Source organism: Nomia melanderi, chromosome 4, assembly GCF_051020985.1.
Source record: "Nomia melanderi isolate GNS246 chromosome 4, iyNomMela1, whole genome shotgun sequence".
NCBI lineage: Eukaryota > Metazoa > Arthropoda > Insecta > Hymenoptera > Halictidae > Nomia > Nomia melanderi.
Window position 1 is genome coordinate 14,668,057 of NC_135002.1, and position 21,333 is coordinate 14,689,389.

The following is a 21,333-nucleotide window of genomic DNA, read 5'->3' on the forward strand; positions in this document are numbered from 1 at the left end:
AAATAGCGAATTTTGTTACATGTAAGATGCAACGGTATTAATATAAAGTCCACGGTATTGTAAAATAGGTCTATTTTAACGTAAAAACAAAAAAAAATAATTTACAGTTCCGTTTATTACATAATAAAAAATATAGAATAAACAATTTATGAATTTACAAAAAAATTAATAATAAATCGTTTAACATTCTTACGACCTAGTATTTTACGATATTACATTGATCACTGTGATGGCGAAATTGATTTCCAGAGTAAGATAATGACTTGCAAACATTCTTATTTACTTTGTCCCTTTTTTTCAATTTTAAAAGCTTTAATTGGAGATAAGTTGGTCTGCTGAAATTTATAGAAGAGAATATTTACAAATCACTATCTTATCTAAAATAAATTTCGTCATCGCAGTGTGAAAATTTTACAATATTGATGTCGAAGCGATTAAAAACTGCGATACGTGCACGTGAAAATGTCCTGAAATGTCCTACTATCTCATAAAAGAAACCTGCATATGGTTTAAATTCTCTGAAATTTCGTAGGTTTGTTCCATTCAAACAATAGGATTATTATTATATTGTTCGTACCATTCCAATCCCCAAAAAAGTTTGTACTTCGCCTACAACTGCATTTAATTAATTTATCGATAATAAATTGGTATTAATAATAGCTTCGGTAAGGTCAAGCTAGATGCGCGAATTCGTTTGATTATCTCGTAGGTGCCACAGACGACGACTTGGTACTCTACCCTGACATTCCCGTGGGTGACATATAAAGTCGCTTGTAGGCTTTTCCTTATCTCAGTCGACGAACGCCAACGTCCGCGATCTATTTATTCGCTGGACATCTTAAGGCATGCGTTGTTTCGAATCGGTCCGAAGGAAAAGTGTATCGTGACGGGGGCCGGAGAATCGAATTGGCGAACTCTGTTCACCAATTGTAGTATTGTTTAGTATCACGTTCAAAGTAGTGATAAACAATGCGGATTCTCCCCGTGTTGATTATTGCAGTGCTCCTTGTCATTTGTTTCGTCGATTCCAGTCTTATACCGGCTAAAGGTAAGGGATACATAATTTACATATCAAAATGTAAACGAAAGTGTTTATGGCATTTGATTTGTTACTCCTTTCGGTAATCAATAAATTGTATTCTTTATTATATAAAAAAACTTTCAGTGTTTAAATAGTTCCTTTTGTACTGTAAATATAATTAAATGTATTCATTCTTGATACTTTAAATTAAAATGCACGGTTGTGTCCATAATAATATCGATTGTAACAGTGAAGATTGTGATAGTCAACGTGTTAAATTGGATGACCCTATAGGGAATTAATTTGGTAAAAAACGTTCTTTCAAATGTGGATAGTAATATGTTGGGACAGTATGCCAAATGTTATAAAATTTGATAATAGAATATAGATATATTATAATGTTTTGTAACGCGTCGTGTCCTGTGCAAGAATTGGATTGGATTCTATATTATTTCTACTTTCTCTAAATTTATTTTATATTATTTTTTATATGGATCTGCGAATAAAATTAAAGTAAGTAATTCTAGTATTTTAAAAATGTTTATGTCATTAAATCGTTATGACTTCAGCTTTTCGGATGATCTAATACAAACGCTTCCTAGTATCCCAAGAAAAAAATATGTTTTCCTCGTACCGTGTTGTTCATACTATTTATCTAAGCGTATCTATGAACATCAACAAGCAAAGCTACTATTTCTAAATCATTCCTCAAACTCACAATTATTAAAAAAAATTACTAGTAAAATACAAATGAATTTATATAAATATATAATAATAACAGCATCACTCAAATCTTATTTTTTTATATATTCACTACAAATTCTTATTTTTCAAGATCCATATATAAAATCCACGATCAAATACAAGTATATTTCTTCTTTCTGCTTTTATTATATATCTTTGTTAAGCTGAAAATCGAATAAATACATTGCTGAAAATTTTATTTTTATCTGCCATAAACGCGTAGACGTGAAAATGCATAAAAAAGATAATTAATAAAGTAAATTTTAATTTGACGAAGAATGTCAGCTCGATCAGTAGTCAAGGCGTCAAATAAGTAAGACAAAAATGCGCGCACACGTTCAGCATTGAGAAGCGTCCACCCTTTTCATCATCTTATTACGTCGCACCTTAACATTCTCTTGTTGTCAAATTTTTTGGACATATATCGTAGTTAAAAGTAAAGGGAAACGCCTAACGCTTCTACGGCTGCACCGCATTCCCATACACACTCACTGGATCGGAAACCAGTCGCCGTAAATGTTGACAAGAAACTCGGTAACGGCGAATCGTCCCTCCACTCGTTTCGCTCTATTCCGTGTTCACCATTTTCACGTCAGTAGACCTTATAAATACACACAAAACGGTGGTGAAAACGTGAAAAAAATTTATATTTATTTCCAATAGTATCATCCAATCTAACACATTGACTGTTATCCTTTCTACTGTTACGATACCTGTTATGGCACTACTGTGCGTTTTAGTTTGAATTTTTAACCATTTGGACTCGACAGTTAATCTTTATAATCAAAATTATAGAGTTTAATATTTAATATTTAACATTGAACTTAGTATGATGCATCGCTATGTGAAACATTGAAATAAAGTAGTTTTCTTCCTTAATTTATGCGTGAATTAGCGTGAAGTTGATTTCAAAAAGATATCGTCTATATCTCATCGGGAAACGTTGAATACTTTTAACAACAAACTTTCGAGCGCGAAGGGATAAAAATAGAAGTACGTGTGAGTAAATATAAATACTTGTTATTGCCGTATCTAACTTACAATTAACATTTTTCTATACCTTTTTTAATTTGGGGTGGAAATTTGAAAGAGGTTTTATTTAACATGCCAAGTTATTCTTTTTAGTTTTCATATCAAACGCTAACTACACGGTAATTTATAATACAAGTGACTTTTGTAAAATTCATATTTTTCTAAAGATTGTGTTAAGAAATGATATAGCAATGTCTAATTGATTGATTTTCATAATTAGGTAACCGTCTAAAAAAACTATAACTGTAACCTTTTCCATTAATTTTAATTGAACTTGATCAACAGATTTTATTAAAAATTGTGCTTCACAAACGGAAGAAAGCAAAATATATTGAATTGCAAATATTCTCAATTCAAGATTCAGTAAATAGCAAACGAAAGAAAGTAAACAATAATAAAGCTAGAGATCCCCTATTCGGTTGGCTAACGATAATAAGTGTTAACTTTAAGGATAATTTTCTGCGTTGTATCGGTAGAATGCCAGGTTTTCCTTGTTTTGTAATTTTAGTAGTATAGAAATTGCATTGTGCAGGCTTGACGACAAGTCTTCGGGAAGTATGGGACGACGACCACTTCGCGATTGCCTTATCGAACGTAAAATCGAAGAAAAAAGAGTCGGAAGCAATGGTTGAAACGCTTCTGGCAGTTAAGTATGGCGCATTCCGGAAGAAAACGATGCTAATGGTTGACAGGCGGACTAAACGAGGTAAAATGATAACGTTTTAACCATTTCACAGTTTAATCAGAGAAGAACTCGTTCAAGGTGACGCATACACTTCCGGAAACATTATTGAGCAACTGTATCTTCTCGTAATAATCCCTGGTCACGGTACTTGCATTCGCTTTTACTGAAATTATCGCTTAGTACCTTTGAATCTCACTCTGAATTTATTTGAACGTTTTGATTTTACAGATGAACGAAAATATTCTACTAAAATACGTTTATTTCGGGATATATTTTTATTAGTCAGATTAGGAATATTTATATGTAGATTTTTATTCTTATAATTGAAAAACTGTAAATAGTACGATTTAATGGTTTCCATACAATTTACAATTGAACGGCTCAGAATAATAGTAGTCTAATATCTATTTCTGAAATCTCGAGGAAACAAATTTTTGTGAATGATTCCGGAATTAATTGAATATTAATATTACGATTACTAATATTAGTAATAAATAATAATTAATATTATTAATAACATAGTAATATTAATATTGAATTAATCAAAGAACATTTCTGGGAATTCGGAAATAGGAATTAGACTATTATTCTGAGCTATTCAATTAATCGTGATCAATTAGTGATGATGAATGACTGTTATAGCAATCGATGTAACGTAAGATTGTCAATCGGATATTATAGCAGTCAATCGCTAAGAAAAGGAAACGCCGGAGAATGAGGAGGAAAAATATTGGTTTCAGTGATTCTCGAGAGCATCAACGAAAGTGGCCATCGAACCGCGCATCACATCCACGCGAACAATTTGAACGAGAACGCGCCGTCTAAGAACGTAATCGTTTCGGTGCATCAGAATCAACCAGATGCGCGGATAGACGTTTACATCGATTGCATCTATCAGGGCGCGATACCGTTCAAGAAACGTTTAAGGGAACTGGTGAATGACGTGGATGATGAGCCAATAGAGGCGGTAAGCTATTCAGAGCGATATTTTCTCTTAAGTTGGGAGTAAATTAGAACGTGATTCACCCGACTTGTCCCTAGCATAATTTCATGACAAACTCTTTTTTTCAAATGCAATGAACACTGTTGTTGTTGACTAGTTTCCACGCCTCAAACGACAATTTTTAGGGAAACTTTAGGGAAATAGATTGCTGAATGTTACACATGTAAAAAAGATTAAAAACTATTGTTCATAGTTCGTAGTTAAAGTATATAATAATAATCGTAATAATAAGAATACAACTGTTGAATATAATGTATCGTGCATTTTATCATTCTTGGTCTTGGGATCGTTGATTACGAGTAGCGTAGTTAGCTGTTGTCAAAAATGTTAGACCAAGAATTGTTGAAGATAATGATAATTTAAAGGTTAGTTTATTTGTAAAATTAATGAAATGAAGAAACTAGACCATGCTCCGTCTCTGGTCTTCAGGAGCGTTACACGGTTGTTATGAAGCAACGATGACGTTAGAGATCGTAGGATGACGCCTTTCCAAATATGGTTGCTTGGATCAAGGCTGTTTGCTTTATTACGCGCGACTGCTAACTCGTGTAACGCGTTTAAAAGTATCGAATCGGTTTCGATTCGCTCGGAATTCATCCTTCTTGAATATTAACGGCAGCCCACTTTCTTGCTGTCTCGATCAAGGCACACGCAAAAATCTCGGAGGAGTTCCAGCACGATTTATTGATGGTTGTATTTACATATGAAAGTAAATACATTTCAAGAGTCAAGTTTTGACAACAATTCCACTTGTTTCAAATGAAATTGCACTCTTATACCTGATTCATTTCGTCGTTGATTGCCGCTTTTATTTGTTTTCCTGTTTTTTTTAAATTTGATCGCATGATGAAGCTATTCCTTCTTTCTTTTTTAACTGAATCTTTCCTATTTTTTTATAGTTTATCTTTATTTTATTTTATAATCTATTTGAAACTTTAGTTAAATGTTTTTTTTTATTAGATCGTACTGCATACAATTAGGTAACAGAATAATGAACTAATGGATTTTTATATTTTGTACAATATACGGTTTGCTCCACAAGCCTCCATATAACATTAATTAAAATATTGTTATGTAATAGGAATCTAGAAGAACGAGATAAATTTTTTGAAATGGTAGAGAAAATGACACTCGGAACTTGTGGCTTCATTACTCATCGATGCATACATTTTAGAATGGCATTGTAATACTTGATTAACCACATATACGCCTACTTAAGTTTCACATGATTATTTTCTGTTCGCCGTATAGAAAAGAAACTTAAAAAGAAATTCGTTTATGCGAAACATTTTTTACAGTTCCTGATGGGACCATGTTTTTATTGCTAAGAAATTTAATAATAATATTCAATATTATCAATAAGGTACGCTTTATTCAATTATCATTAATTGACACGAAGCATCTGGACACTCCAGTTTTCTCCGGTGCAGTATCCAGTATTTAATTCGATCACTTTAACTTGAAAGTAAAACGTAACCTAATCAATTATTTCCAACTGATTATAAAACACCACCAAACAATTTTTATATCATTCTCAACAAACATTAAAATTCTTTATAAAGAAACCAAGTCTCTATAACACAGAGTTCTCTGAAAATTGATTTTTCGATGCTTAATATTCCATTCATAAAAATCTACGATCTACAACAAACAACATACCTGATCAAGTGGTTTTGGTTTAAAATGTTCAATAAATTTATTTAAACTAATAAATTTATTTAAGTTAAACTTAAATCAAAATCAAGTCGATCGTCACGAGTCGTCGCGTATTTTAGTTCAGGGAGAGAAGGAGCCAGGCAAAAGTGTATCGATCATCTGCCGTCGAAGACGCTTTCAAGGATGAAAACTGTCCTGACCATTTAGCCGACACAAGCGTGCCCGCGGATTACTCGAAGCACGAGGAGTCCATTTGGTACTCCAACACCGGTGATTTTGATCGATCGGACGACGTCGAGCAATTCGCGAAATCGGACCACGGCCATTCATCAACTCGACTGGGTCAATCGAACCGACATGCGAAACGCACGTCCACAGGCAACCACGGCAAATACACATCGTTAGGTGACTTCGAATTTGATCAGAATTGGGATCGACTCGACGAGGATGCGGAGGAAACGGATGCTTATGGTCGGGCAGCGTCGAATTATAAGAGAACACCTAGGAGAGGGGACATATCGATTCAAAGCTTGGACGAGAAAAGTAATTGAAAAGATAAATAAGTATATAATTTGACACCAGATTTACGGAATGAGTCGATTTGACTCGTATTGAATTTTATAAACATTATTTGGTGAATATTTAGGTTAATTTTGATTGACTCCGATACACAAATATGTGCTCTAATTGCCTACTTATAAACCTCTAATTTTCAAAATCTAAATAAATGAATATCAATTTTTCTAAGAACGATATAATAAACTGTACGTTAAACCTCTGTAAATCTAGTGTTAAACAGATTATCGTGTACTAGTTGAATGTGAGGGTTCTATTTTCGGAAAGTAAAAAATTGATACCGGTTTTTAATGTTTCACTGATAAACTGTGCGTTCTTATAACATCGATGTATACTGTTTCTTGATGGTCTTTCTCAATTAATCTTTCGAAGAGAATATGAAATATTAAGAATCTTGGGAGATATTCGAGGTTTTGTTTAAGTATAAAGATCGTCTTTTCGTTCTTCAGTCGCTAAACCTGATAAAGTTATTTGAAACAAACGCATTGCAGAATTCTAAGATCAACAGAACTCTCGCATTCGACCACCCACTGACTCAACATTACTTACTGAACGTTCCAACATTTCAGCCTGCGTGACCGACATTCAACTAGTAAAAACCCTGAACGAACTGATCGAAGCCACTAAAAAGATTTGGAGGGAAATCGAATTGAACGTGAGTATCCTGTTCCGTTTTGCAGCGGGTAAAGCGAATTTTCTTTGCCAACTACAGGAAACCTCGTATTTTTCAGAGAGTGGAAACGCAACATCTACGACACTTGATCGAAAATTGCGCAGGCTGTCGGGAGCGTCCCGGTGAGTGAAGTTCCGCTGTATCGAAAGATTATTAATTGTCAAGTGACCGTTCTTTGTTCTCCTCTTCGGTAATATCCGCTTCGACTATCGTTTTCGGTTTTCTGGTTCTCCGCGTGGTAACGATATTTCAACGATCAATTAACCTGGACGACGATATTATTTACTCGTGTACGACACCTCTGATGTACAAAGTGGCCACGAACGTCTGCAATAAACATGTACAATTGTTACAAAAAGAAAAAGAATGGAATAAACCGGGCTTCCTCGGATAAGCGATTCCTGATAAAATCCTGATCCTCTCGATTCCACAGTTACGACCACGACGCCTGCACCTTCCACTTGCGATTACAAGTCGCCCTGCTTCCCGGGGGCCGACTGTCGCGACACACCACAAGGCCCAAGGTGCGGCCCGTGCCCGCCCGGGTACACCGGCGACGGATACCGGTGCGCAAAGATGGCCAATCCTTGCGCAAGCAATCCGTGCTACCCCGGGGTCCGTTGTTACGACCGCGTGGGCGGTTACAGGTATCTTATCCTTCGATCGGTTTTCATCAAAACATAGCCGATGGGCGAGATATAGCAAACTAGAAATTATAACTGCGATCGTCTTTTTAGTATCTTAAGATTGATCCTCTTTTCGGCGCTAACGAAACGTTATAAGGATTTTGCAGTACCAAGCGTGTATCGTAACTTGTACCTGGTATCATTTCAAAAGTAATGTTTGCACTTTGGTTTACTTCTTGTAAGTAATCAGGTTGGTTCATACTTATTTAACGATGCTTGTCTACAGGGTACTGTTTAAGAACCTGAGTCTTGTGCAGTATCCTCCTTTAATGGCGTCAATTATAGTGGATTATACGAGTTTGCTATATTTTGTCCAGCGACTGCACTTGGAGGTAACGATGTAGTGAGATAGTAAAAGTCAGACTGAAGGTTCCTTCACAGGTCAGGTTCAGCTGGAATGCTCGAGCTCAGGGCCGGCTGCAGCGCTTCAAAAGATTTTCAAAACTGGTCTAAAAAGAACACTAATTTTGAAGGATGATGCTTTTGTGCAACACTAGCCGAGGTATCACGTCTCTATCATCTTGATGCTCTTTGTTGATTCAAGTTCCTTTATGATCCAGGTGGTTTTATTGTGTCACTGTATTGTTACCTCCAAGTTTGCCTAGTGAACAAGGTACCACGAACTCGTAAAATGTTTCAAGAAAATGGAAGAATCTTGTGATTCGTCTGTGAAAAGTACTATATATTAGACTCGATTTTCAGTTTTATTATAAAAATTAGCAAGAATCGATTGGGTCTCACCGCGCAAATGGTGTTGAATCTTAAGAATATTAATTTTACAAGTCCGTTGTACGTTTTTCGTCGAACTTAATAGTCAATGGAAGTGATACAGTTTTATGATTTAAGTAGTTTTATGTTGCACATTATTTTGTTATAATGCCTCTAAAATGTAAAACTGATTACTAGAATATACACGATGGAAACAAAGTTTTAATAGTGAGACGAAAAACACTTCACAGGATACTTTCAATTACAGTATATCATTTCTATTGATTATATAAGATTTAATCCAAAAGTTTCAAAATTCAAAATAATCCTGCTATGGTTCTCTGGCTTTTTCAAATCGATCACATTTTCATTGCTTTAAAAATCATTCTGCGTTCGACGAAAGTTTCAAGGAATTATTCTTAATATGCATGCCTTTCCTTTTTCATTATTATGTTATGTATACGTAGAACTAAATCGAGTGTCTTAGTTAAGGTAAAGAAGCAATTTTTACATAAAATATTGATAATTCTTATTATGAATGGTCGAAAATAGTTTCCTTCTAAATAATTTATGCAAGTATGATACTTCATCAGAATAACAAAGAGAGCATTATTTATTTACTTCTGTTTCTTTGTTGCAAACGAAGTATCATTTAAAAAGAAACTATTTCGATTAGGTCATAATAAAATAATCAATATCTCAAGAATGTTTGGTACCTACATTTTAATTTGGATGTTTCTGGAAGTAATGTGCTCTAACGTTTAGCGGGACAAGATGGCTGACGCTGTTCGCAACTTATGAACTATTTTGCTAACAATTTAGGGTTGGTTAAAAGAGAAGATTTAGAAGATTACAAAGGTTTATCGCTAATATTTACACAAAAAGAGTTTAATGTTTAGAATTGCCAAAATTAAATTGCCAATTTTTAATTTACAACGGATGGGTAAGACAAGCATATTTTATACCAACGTGATTATATTTAAATGATATAGTTGGACTATCTTGAATATTTAAGGGTTTTAGTTTATGAACCTAAATGCTTTTGATTTATATAAAAATAGGGAAAAGTAAAGCAATTAAAGCTGTTAAATATTGTTCACTGCAACAAAAGTTTAGAATTAAAATTGATTAAATTTATTAAAGTAAAATTAAAGTTTCAAGGATAATTATGAATGCTAAGTGAAGAAATAGAACATGATATATGAGATTCATTGAAAATACTAACAATGTAACTTTGAAATTCTATTAACATAAATTATGACAATTTTTATGTGTAGGTTGAAAGTACCAATTCTCGCAATAGCTGTTTTTTATAACATTTGTATGACAAAAGTAGGAGCGTTTTGAATAGTTCAAAGTTTTAATACAATTATAAAAAGAGATTTTAACAGAAAATTAAATATGACAAGCAAGTTATTCCGCTTTTTTCGCACTTAGTGTTATATATGCCACTGCAATCAATTAATAAATCATTTGAGATACTTTTTGCAACAGTACAAACTAAACATACGCAAATCAATACTTACAGTTGGGAAACATCGGGCAATAAGATTTACAAAGATAAACAAATAACATCTAATGTTCGTAGAATATATGATATCTATCCTTGATATGTTACACACAAAATGCCTCATTCTTAAACGTCTGAATATTATATCAACTCCCATTGAAAGTAAAAAAAGAAATACTTATAGCAATCTATATATTTTCTGAATGTTTCAGAATCATCATCATCGTTTCTCGTATCGACCTCTACTTTCATTATTCTTCATGACATCATCATCTTGACATAGCATTCAGAAAGATATTAAAAGACCTTTCCTTTATTTTTCAGTAAATTTTAATCATTTCTACTTTCAACACCAGTAGAAATAATTTAGGTATTCAGTTGAAATGAGACAATTTGTCCAACATACAAAAATAAATTACGAATCTCTCGAATCGTTAACGAACTTTTGGGTATACAGATTTGTGGTTCTCCTATACATAGACTTGTCTACGAATTTTTCAGTTGCGGAAAGTGTCCTGTCGGCTACCTCGGCGACGGAATGCGTTGCGAACGACGTAGGAACGGTTGCGAAAGCCGTCCTTGTTACCCGGAAGTGGAGTGCGAGTTGATCATTCATCCCCCGTATTACAGGTCGCGTGATTATTCGCCTCATCCTACAAATTCACGTCTGTTTCGTCTCGCTTCGTTCGCGCCTCATTGTGTTCCATTCGGTTTGACGTCATTCAGAGACGAGTAGACAATCCTCGATTCTGTTTAAAGTGACCGTGACGTTTTTAGATGCGGCTCTTGTCCGAACGGATTCGTCGGGAACGGCACATCGTGCGTTGTGATGAACGAGTGTGAACTGGCGCAACCTTGCCACCCCGGAGTGCGATGCGTTAATCTGCGCCTCGGATACAGATGCGACTCATGCCCGCGTGGTTACACGGGATCTATCGTGGAAGGAGTCGGTCTAGATTTCGCTAGGACCCACAAACAGGTCTGCCAGGATATCAATGAATGCGTTGTCAACAACGGTGGCTGCGATCCGTACATGGAGTGTATTAACACGGAGGTATATATGATGTACTCTATTTTCATGAACAGCACTAAAGGTTTTTAGAGAAACTTAATTGAAGTTATCACTGTATTTTTGCCAATATCATTAAACTTTCATATTATTTTTTCATCATTTTTTATTACTTGTAATGAAATTAAAGCTCAATGGAATTTCCTTTTCTTCGTGGATGCTTTTAGGAAAGTGTTCAAAAGGAAAGCGGAAGTGTAGTAGATTCTAGTCTATCTAAGTGTACCGTCGAGTTACTATCATTTTTGGACAATTTCTTTAAGAAGAATGGAAGAATTGGATTGGTTTTGTTTTAAAATATAATAGTTAGTTTATATTGTCTGATTTTAAATATTGACAATTTCAATATTCAAACAGTTCTCAGTTGCTTGAATCTTTACAGGGCTCATTCAGATGCGGTCCTTGTAAGCCGGGGTACGAGGGAAACCAAACGATAGGGTGCCACCGCAGAGGCAACCTTTGCGCTGATTCGAAAACAATCTGCGATGAAAACGCCGAATGCATGTGCATCGACACCGACCGGTATACTTGCAGGGTAACTATCTTATAAGCGTGCAATACAAAAAGAGGTTTAACACGTTGAATGCCGCACGATTTCATAGAGCAAAATATACGAAATGGAAGAAATATAATATTAAATTATTTGATTCAACTGGATTATTATTATTATACGTTCGTCTAGCTGAATGTCACTGCATTAGCTAGGATTGTTTATAATATAGAAACGTTTTCAAATAATCATCATTTTCATTCAGTGAACTATAGTAATTCGATTTTATTGGGGGCCACCGATCACCCCCATGGCATTCAACGTGTTAATAAACGAAAATTCAACTTGTAATTAAATGTAACTAAAATTACGACTTATCGCCTTCGTTCGAATTCTAGTTGTAGAGGTAAAATGCATATTAAACACGAGTTACAGAGTTTTATATTTCGAGTTACAGAAGTTTTTACAGCGTAGCGAAAGGGGAATGAAGAAATTTTAAGAGTTATAGAGGTTCAACTGTTCTGTTTAGTGATCACTAGATAGCTAGGCTGAAGAATGAGGCTGATCAATCAGCTCTCATTTATTCTCATCCAGTTTTCTATTAATATTATTTCCTAATTTCTATTTTCGATAACTAACTTGCTATTCGTCAATGTGGTTACACGTAACCAACCGAAACTATAAAACTGAAAACTAAGTAGGCACATCTTCTTCCTATACGGTTCCAGTAGACATCGACTCGTCTCCCGATTGTACTTTCTTGAATTTCAAAAGCAAACCTAATACTTATTATTTGTAGTGTCACGTCGGATGGGCAGGAAATGGACTCGTCTGCGGTTTAGACAGGGACAGCGACGGTGTACCGGACGGGAATCTCCGGTGCTACGATCGACAATGTCGCGCTGATAATTGTCCTCTAGTACCGAATAGTGGCCAGGAAGACGCGGATGGAGATGGAATGGGCGACGCCTGCGATCTAGACGCCGACAACGACGGTGTGCTAAATCCATCGGACAATTGTCCATTGCTTTCGAATCCAGGACAGGAAGACACAGATCGCGACGGGCCGGATTCTGTTGGAGATGTCTGTGACAATTGTCCATATGTCAGGAACCCGAAGCAGGAAGACACAGACAACGACGGAATCGGCGACGCTTGTGACCCTGACATCGACAATGACGGTATTTAGGGTGTCAATGAAAATGTTCGAGATTTTTTCAAGATAGATAATATGCAATAATAATATTACATATCATATCAATTGACGTTCGTACATACAGTTTGTTACAGAAGTAATTAAAGACGAAAGCTTTGTAGTATTTTTTAGAGTATCATCAATTTATCGTTTTGTATTGCAGATTAATTTGATTTTTTTAAATAATTAATACTTAAGTAGCGTATTTATATTAAATACTGTTAATTAGCAGTTTTATTGTTGTATGCGGAATCTATTTTGAAAGTAATGAAAATCAAATTGAATTGAATTGAATTTAATTGAATTTAATTTAATTTAAATTAATTCAGTTCGTTTAGTTTAATTAAACAGTTTTTAATATCTCTACCTTTTCGTAGGTATTCCGAACAACCACGATAACTGCCCGAGAAAGAAAAACCAAGATCAAATTGATTCCGATAAAGATAGAATCGGCGACGCCTGTGACAATTGTCCTTTCGATTCTAATACGGATCAATTGGATCAAGATGGCGATGGAGTGGGCGACGTTTGTGATAACGATAACGATAGGGATAGAGACGGCGTTCAAGATGATAGAGACAATTGTCCCGATATAGCGAATTCAGGACAGAATGACGATGACCGCGACGGCATAGGAAACGAGTGTGACGATGATATGGATAACGATGGAGTGCCAAACCATCAGGACAATTGTCCCTACGTGTACAATCCGGATCAACGTCACAGTCGTCGTAAGTTGCGACAAATTGCATGAAAACAATAATAATTTTCTTATTTCTTGTCGGTCAGTAAATGTATAAATTAAAATGATCTGTAACGGATTATAGCTGGGAACATTCTGTTTCCTGTATAAAAAACTTAGCACACCTTAACACAGAAATCAATATCGTATATTTACCTTTACGATCTATAAAATTGTTTATAAAATTAAGTTCTCTTAATTGTTGCGTATAGAAATTAAATTGAACATAAAAAGAAAATATAATTATTGCAAAGTTTGGATTTCGAAATGATAATATTCTGATTGTCAGACGAATATATTGGCGACGCCTGTTGGAACGACTATGACAACGACACCATAGTCAATCTCCAAGACAATTGTCCGAACAACAGCTTGATTTGGACAACGGATTTCCGGAAGTATGTGACGATCGCTCTGGATCCTTTTGGGACGGCTCAAGACGATCCAGTGTGGAAGATAAATCATGGCGGTGCAGAGATTCAGCAACTGGTCAATAGCGACCCTGGAATTGCTATCGGTAACATATTCCAGGATTCTAGGATATTTGTCAAACAGTAAAGCGGAAATTCTGGTAACTTGGATAATCGGTGACAATAACAAGACTTTTTCTAAAAAATTTCAGTGCCCAGCGGCGCTCTTCTCCGTTATACTGCCTAAAAGTGCCAACCTATCGATCCGTAGAATCAAACTAAATTCATTTATTTCTTTTCCTTCTAATTATTTACTTCTATTGTCCTATTACCTACTTAGAAATGAAAAATAGAAAAGTGTTATTCAGCTTTCGAGCTGAAACGAAAGAAGCACCATCGCGTTACTTGGCACTTCTCAACCAGGTTACGCGAAGATCAAAACTTTTGCCACACAAGCGGTTAAACGAGCTCGAGCAGTCCCCCGGATTACCCTATCAAATGCTAAAACACAGAAAACACGTTTAAATCGAACAGTGTAAACGTGTCCTGCCAACAGGCCCAGACGTGTTCAGCGGCGTAGACTTCGAGGGCACGTTCTTCGTGGACGACGACGCGGACGACGACTCCGTCGGGTTCGTGTTCTCTTACCAGGACAACCGTCGGTTTTATATCGTGGCTTGGAAGAAGGGCCAGCAGCCTTACTGGATGCCGAATCCGTTCCGAGCAGTCGGCGAGCCTGGAATCATGTTGAAGCTAGTTGACTCGGCAACCGGACCCGGAGAGCTTCTTAGAAACAGCCTGTGGCACAACGAAGGCACCCCGAACCAAGTGAAGATACTATGGCGCGATCCGAAGAAGATCGGCTGGAAAGAGAGGACCCCGTACAGGTGGCAGTTATTGCACAGACCGAGGATCGGCTTGATCAGGTTCAGGTTGTACCAAGGCAAACAGCTAATGGCCGATTCCGGGAACGTATACGACTCGACCCTGAAAGGCGGCCGGCTAGGCGTTTACTGCTTCTCCCAGGAGAGGATCACCTGGTCCAACCTCCTATACACTTGCAAAGGTGAGGAAAGAAATGAGGATTTCGGGTGTTTCTTCATTTGAACGTGTTAGTTTACATTTTTTGCTTTTGTTTTTCTTCGATTGTATAGAGGTGCTAACCAAGGTAGGTAAATTCGATTGATAATAATTGACATTATCGGTAGTTCCGGTACGAGTGGAAGAGGTCGGTTTTCGATCGAACGAATTAATTCTACGACTATCGGCGGGTTTTCTTACAACATGCTTCTATTTCTTGCTCTCTCCCTCTCCCTCTCCCTCTCCCTCTCACTCTCCCTCTCACTCTGCCTCTCACTCTGCCTCTCACTCTCCCTCTCACTCTCCCTCTCACTCTCCCTCTCTCTCTCTCTCTCTCTCTCTTGCACGTTTGTTATTTTTCTTTGGATCGACTGATTCAGAACGTTGTATCCTATTTTTCTGTAATCGTATCGCTTAGACCAGCGATTTCCAAACTGAAAGACGCGGACTGGTGCAAAAGGAGGCGCGGAAAGTTATTATTCTGTTAATGGTTTTCTCATTGTTTGTATTAATACGTTCTTTACCATTTAAAAATAAGTCTGTGTTATTTTGTGAAATGAAGAGGGGAAGGGGGACCATAATTATATTGTTTTTAAAGTGTAGCAACATAAAGTTTGGAAACCACTGGCTTAGACCGTAGCGATTACGTTCCTTGCAAACATCACGCGTGTCGATGTATGTACAATGAAACGGATAGAAAGAGGTGGAAGAAAGTAGCTGTCAACAATGTGTCCTGTAACTTGCCGTTGGACTGCGGGTGTTTCTGCGTTTATGGGAAATTTGACAATTTAAGGTTGCACGGAATGCACGTGACACGTGATAATATATAAAAATATCCAAACTGTAGCAATGCTGTTTGCAACGATTGCTAGAAAAACTGGTTTTCTATTGCAGTTCTATTTTTCTAAATATATTCTTGAAAAGTTTATTGGGCTGATGCAAAAATTTTGACGTTTTTTGTACGTGCTGACAAAAAAATTGATTTCTTTAAAACAAATAACATCTGTCGTCAAACTATTATAACGTGTATACAGGACACTCCTTTCTGTGTTTCTACTTAGTTTTGATTTAGCCAGCGAACAGTTGAGAGCCCTTCTTTTTATTTCTTATAAAAAAAACGTCAAAACTTTTGCATCAACCGAATAATTTGCAAAAAGACCCGCAGTCCATTTATAATCGTCAACGGAATCGTATAGGTGGACAGGGAACACGTTTCCAAAGTGTACAGGGTAAATAGCAAAATTGATATTCACTTTCGCTTAACGAAGAAACTTCGAAGGTTTCTTGATTAACAACATTTTTTGCGGACCCTTTACTAATACCATGAACACTGTTTCCATCTGTATTTTTATACAATATTGTTGCGTGCATTCCTGACAGAGTTTCTATTTGTTCAAGTTTCAAATTTCGAAGCTTCTTAATGTTTGAACTTTTTGAGGTTCGTTTAGAAAGGTGCAGCGAATTCTGTGTAAAGGGTGCTTTAACCTGTTAACCGAAGACAACGTATTATTACTTGAGCATTAACCTCAATTCTTGTTTTTTTATTTACTTATCAAAATACTATTCAATGCTGTCTGTACCAGTATTAATTATATTTCACCTACATTTATTACGATGCGTATTGTAATCAATCTTTCAAACAGTTAACTTAAACGTGTCCTAATTTAACGAAACTGTGAATGTTCATGGAAAAATCATCCGGTCAACAGGTTGATGGAACAAAACTAAATCGAAAATATAGAATAAAATTGTTTCATACGATACTTCATTTTCAAGATAATCGAATTTGAATACTAAGTAGAGACTACTGTTTCGCCTGATCATTACTCGACGTATCCACTTATTTGGTGGCGCCAATGCAGAAAAAGAAAAGAGATATTGCAAGTGAATTCTTTTTAAAATTGACAGCTATAAGTATGAATCAATTTTATTGTTCAGTTTTGACATTTTTGAGATTTTAATTGTGCTCCTTATTTTCAGAAACCGTACCGCGATCAGTATGGAACGAGTTGCCTGCCGATTTGAAGAACGAGGTGGCCGTAGAACCGAGCGACGACAAACATCAACAATCCATGCGTCGCGTCGATTACGACTTCTTTTGAATTTCCATTTTAATCCAGATTATGGACATTTAACAATTTATCGTAAGGAAACGATTAAACCTACAAGACAGCGAAATTAAAATACCTCATTGTTCTGCTAAATCGGAAGCGGGACCGTTCAACGTGTCTTAAAAGTACAGTTTTCCGTTCAAGAACGTGGAACAACGTTTACACGCGATTCTTCTAAAACACCGGTATCCTAATATCGTGAAACAGGCGACTTGTCTTTGCGTTTAAACAAAACAAGAAATTCTGAGCGCATCGCGAAAACATTTGCATTACAAAAACGTACAGTGCCAACCAAAAGTTTTGTGGGAAAAATTTCTGTTTTATTTTCGAATTGCCTTTGCAGCCTACATTTCTAAATAATATTCAAATATAAAAATTTACAAACTTAAAGATAGTTGTAATTTTGTTGTTCACTTAAAAAAAACTTGTATTCCGTTGGTTTAATGCAGAATGCATATCACAATGTTTTTAATTCTTTTCATTTTCATTTTTATTATCTTCTGTTTATATTTCTGAGCGACCAACTTAATATGTAAATTACAGTGTATCGAAGAACACATCGTAAATTCAACGAACGCGGATATAAATAAGTACATCGATAAGATAAGAGTTAAAGATGTGTTTACGATTTAGGTTATATTTGTCGTGTGATGTAACTTTAATGAATGTATAAATAGTTATTTTGAACTTTTGGTTGGCAGTATACGTTGTCGTGGTGCAAAAAATGAAGAAATGCAACAGAAGTGATAAAATTCTAACTAATTAATGAATACGACATACACATATACTACGAATTAAAGAGACTCACGAACAAATATTTAAACGACCGCGATAATAGTCGATGATAACTAGACTGCTGACGTTTCTACAAATATGGGTTTCTTTAGACTAATTCACTGAGAACTGTAATTAAAGAGACATTTTCTACTCTGCGAAATATTAAGTACAGTGTTTAAAACAGTTTTATTTCGTTTGTAATTTTATAAATCCATTGACAGAGGAAATAAAATTCATTTTACGTGAATTTTGTAAAAATGTAATTTTTCCTTATATTTGTGCATATAAGATAGAAATTTATAAGACAAGTGTTTCAAATTTCGAGAAATTACGAATAAAAATTTGAAACATCGATATCTGACTGTAAACTTCGGTATACATTATATTCATATTCTCGAAAAGAAAAATCCCTTCCATGTATTTTCATTCTTCCAAAATCAAAAATATTTGCCATGTTACGAACCAAAGAAAAATCCGGTTAGACTTTACTAAACTTTTCGCTGTATTGAGCTTTAAACAATCATATTTACTACAAACGTATAAAATCAGTAATAATTTTTAATAATTTTTCAAAAACACAGTTATCTTTTACGAGAAATAAAGAAACGAAACACTTCCTTTAAGCTATCCTAAAAAATGTTTCTAATTTACAACCTCTCGAAACATCGAAATTACAAATTCTTTACGTGACAACAGAACGCTGTCCTAACAATAAGTGTAACAATTCGCACACCTCTCTGCATTTTCATTGACTGACGCTGATATTTCAGAGCAATGCTCTTTACTCTATGCATGTTCAATGCCATCGATAGTTAACCACCATACTTCCTTTATTGACTAATTTTTCATTCCTGTAGAACAAATTCTGAATTACTGATTAGGTCATTTCATAACTAGAATATAGAGAAATCAATTTAGAAATGAAAAATAGTATAAAAACCATTAATGACAGAAAAAGAATCAAGTGGAACTGTTCAATATTCTTATACATCAAAAATGTTGTAGACAAATGTTTTAAAGGTATAGTAAATCGTACATTAAGACGAAAAGAGCAATAGCGATACACTGAATATCAAAATGATAAGTCATAGATCTATAGGTTTGGGTCCCATATTTCAAATAAAAATCCTTCCTACAAATGTGACGGATATCGATCGACATTGCAGGAAGGATCATTTATCTATTGATATGCTCTAAATACAGAAACTTGCAAATAGTCTAACAAGGAAATACACCGAATATTGCATCCATCGATTTTACTAAAATTTTCATGAAAAATCTAATAATTATTTTTTAATTGGGCATCGCTTATATTAAAGATATTAAAACAGTCTTCAAAATTGGGGAGAAACACATTTTACCAAATTAATTAGACACTATTAGAGCTAGAAAAAAATTCGAAAAACCACTTCTAAAGTGTGTACACAATGAAATAATTACAATTATAATAATCTACGCATAATGGAAGCTTTTATTTTTTAGTAAGAAATATTTCTTATCAAAGTTTCATCGAAATTGATGAACTTCGGTATTATTCCCTTGTAAATTGAAAACTCTCGCAAAAGACGATACGGACGATAAAAAAATATCAGTGTTCTACTTCTCTTCTTAAAAAAAATCGGAACTATTAAGCAAAGTACTGTAACGTTCAGAATAGTACACTATCTAACTATGAGCTACTAATTAAGAAAGTTAGAAAACGATCGTAAAAAATTCAGGTAGAATCCATAAAATCGTAGACATGGTGCACGCTGGGTAAATATGTAGTAAGTACGTTGTGCAGGATAAACCATTTCGGAGACGACATGACGTGCAACACGCTTGCAAACTTTTGAATTTCCGCTCTATGGATACTGACCGGGATCTACAATGGCTACGTTTAGATTAAAGGTTATAAGAAATCGATTTCCATGCGAGTTTCATAGGTATTGGAACAGTGGCGGTCAATATCGTTTTTAAACGCATCGGCTGTAGAAGAAGGGCCGACGGACCGGGGGCGACCAGGCGATCCTTTTGAATTCGTAATTACAAAGAAACCATTCTAAGTTCAACAGTAATATTATACGTATACGCATATTTCATGTATGTACATTGTCAGAAAGGAAATGAACCGCCTAGACGGTAAACCTATCGACTATACATCTCGCCATTTTGTTCGAGCCTGTATTACGAAGGATATTAAATTTATCCAAAAGTTCCCATCTTCCCTTTAAACAAAAATATATAAAGCTTTTTATCCTGTTCATAACGAATAATTATTAGGATACTTATATTGTCCTTCAACTATTTATTTTTCCATCGTTTAGATAACTGTTCGATTGCGGTATATATCGTAAAATGAAAAAATTGGTATTGGTTTTTAGAAAATCGTCGATAACGGATTTCTGAATGTTTCTAAACGTTTACCTAACGTGACCTAACCAAGTAAATTGATCTTTTGTATAACAAAATTTATTGTAATGGCAATTTTTAGTAACTTTTTCATAATTTATTAATTTATTATTATTATTTAATAATTTAATAATTTTTTCATTTATTATAATAGAAAATGTAATAATTTTGTTTGCTGGATTTGTTGATGAACATAAGTTTAGCTGAATGTAACGAATGTTTCAAGTGACCGTTACAGCTGACAACTGATTAATGAGATTCACAAATTAAGTATTTGTAATTATAGAATTAATAAAAGAAACGGTAAGGTTAAATTCAAGAAGAACTGTTTATTAAGTATCTTTTGATATTATGGAATTATAAAGGGTGGGAACTTTCGCAAAAATTTCATAAACACCGAGAACCTTTAATCGAAAGTTAAGGCGTACGAATGGCCAGCACACGATATTCGAAAGATGAAGAGATTAACCGCGTTAAACTACTCTGAATCCACAGTAAAATTCGTTCGATAGGATTCACGTAAAACGAACTTCAAAGAGAGAAGACTCGATACGAACGAGCGCAGCCGTTTTCCAGGTTGCACGCGTTTTGGCAGTGGTCAGAGCTCGAACTCTTAGGCAGTTGAGCGTTATTTAAAGAAGAAATAGTAAAGATCCTCAACGAAGAACTTTTCTCGTTTCGTTTCCACTTATCCGCTGGTACAATTTCATATTACAAAGGTGTGTCAATTAAAAGACTCAACGTAGCCACCCTCCTTTTTCACATTCCTAAAAGACA

The 21,333-nt window shown here is 35.2% G+C and overlaps 1 protein-coding gene across 2 annotated transcripts; it reads left to right on the plus strand.

The window, feature by feature from the left end:
* Positions 1-707: 707 nt before the first annotated feature.
* On the plus strand, positions 708-18,412 carry Tsp (Thrombospondin). Of its 2 annotated transcripts, XM_031973323.2 has the most exons (15): positions 708-1,048; positions 3,330-3,503; positions 4,223-4,449; positions 6,261-6,684; positions 7,287-7,372; positions 7,449-7,512; positions 7,824-8,037; positions 10,796-10,924; positions 11,072-11,348; positions 11,743-11,895; positions 12,650-13,031; positions 13,423-13,776; positions 14,077-14,304; positions 14,754-15,263; positions 17,258-18,412. In XM_031973323.2, the coding sequence occupies exons 1-15, from the start codon at positions 970-972 to the stop codon at positions 17,377-17,379; spliced, it is 3,423 nt and encodes a 1,140-aa protein (XP_031829183.1). In that variant the 5' UTR covers positions 708-969; the 3' UTR covers positions 17,380-18,412. The 2 variants fall into 2 exon arrangements, with proteins under 2 accessions (XP_031829183.1, XP_031829184.1); XM_031973324.2 differs by lacking the exon at positions 10,796-10,924 and having other exon boundaries at positions 709-1,048.
* The last annotated feature ends 2,921 nt before the right edge of the window (positions 18,413-21,333 follow it).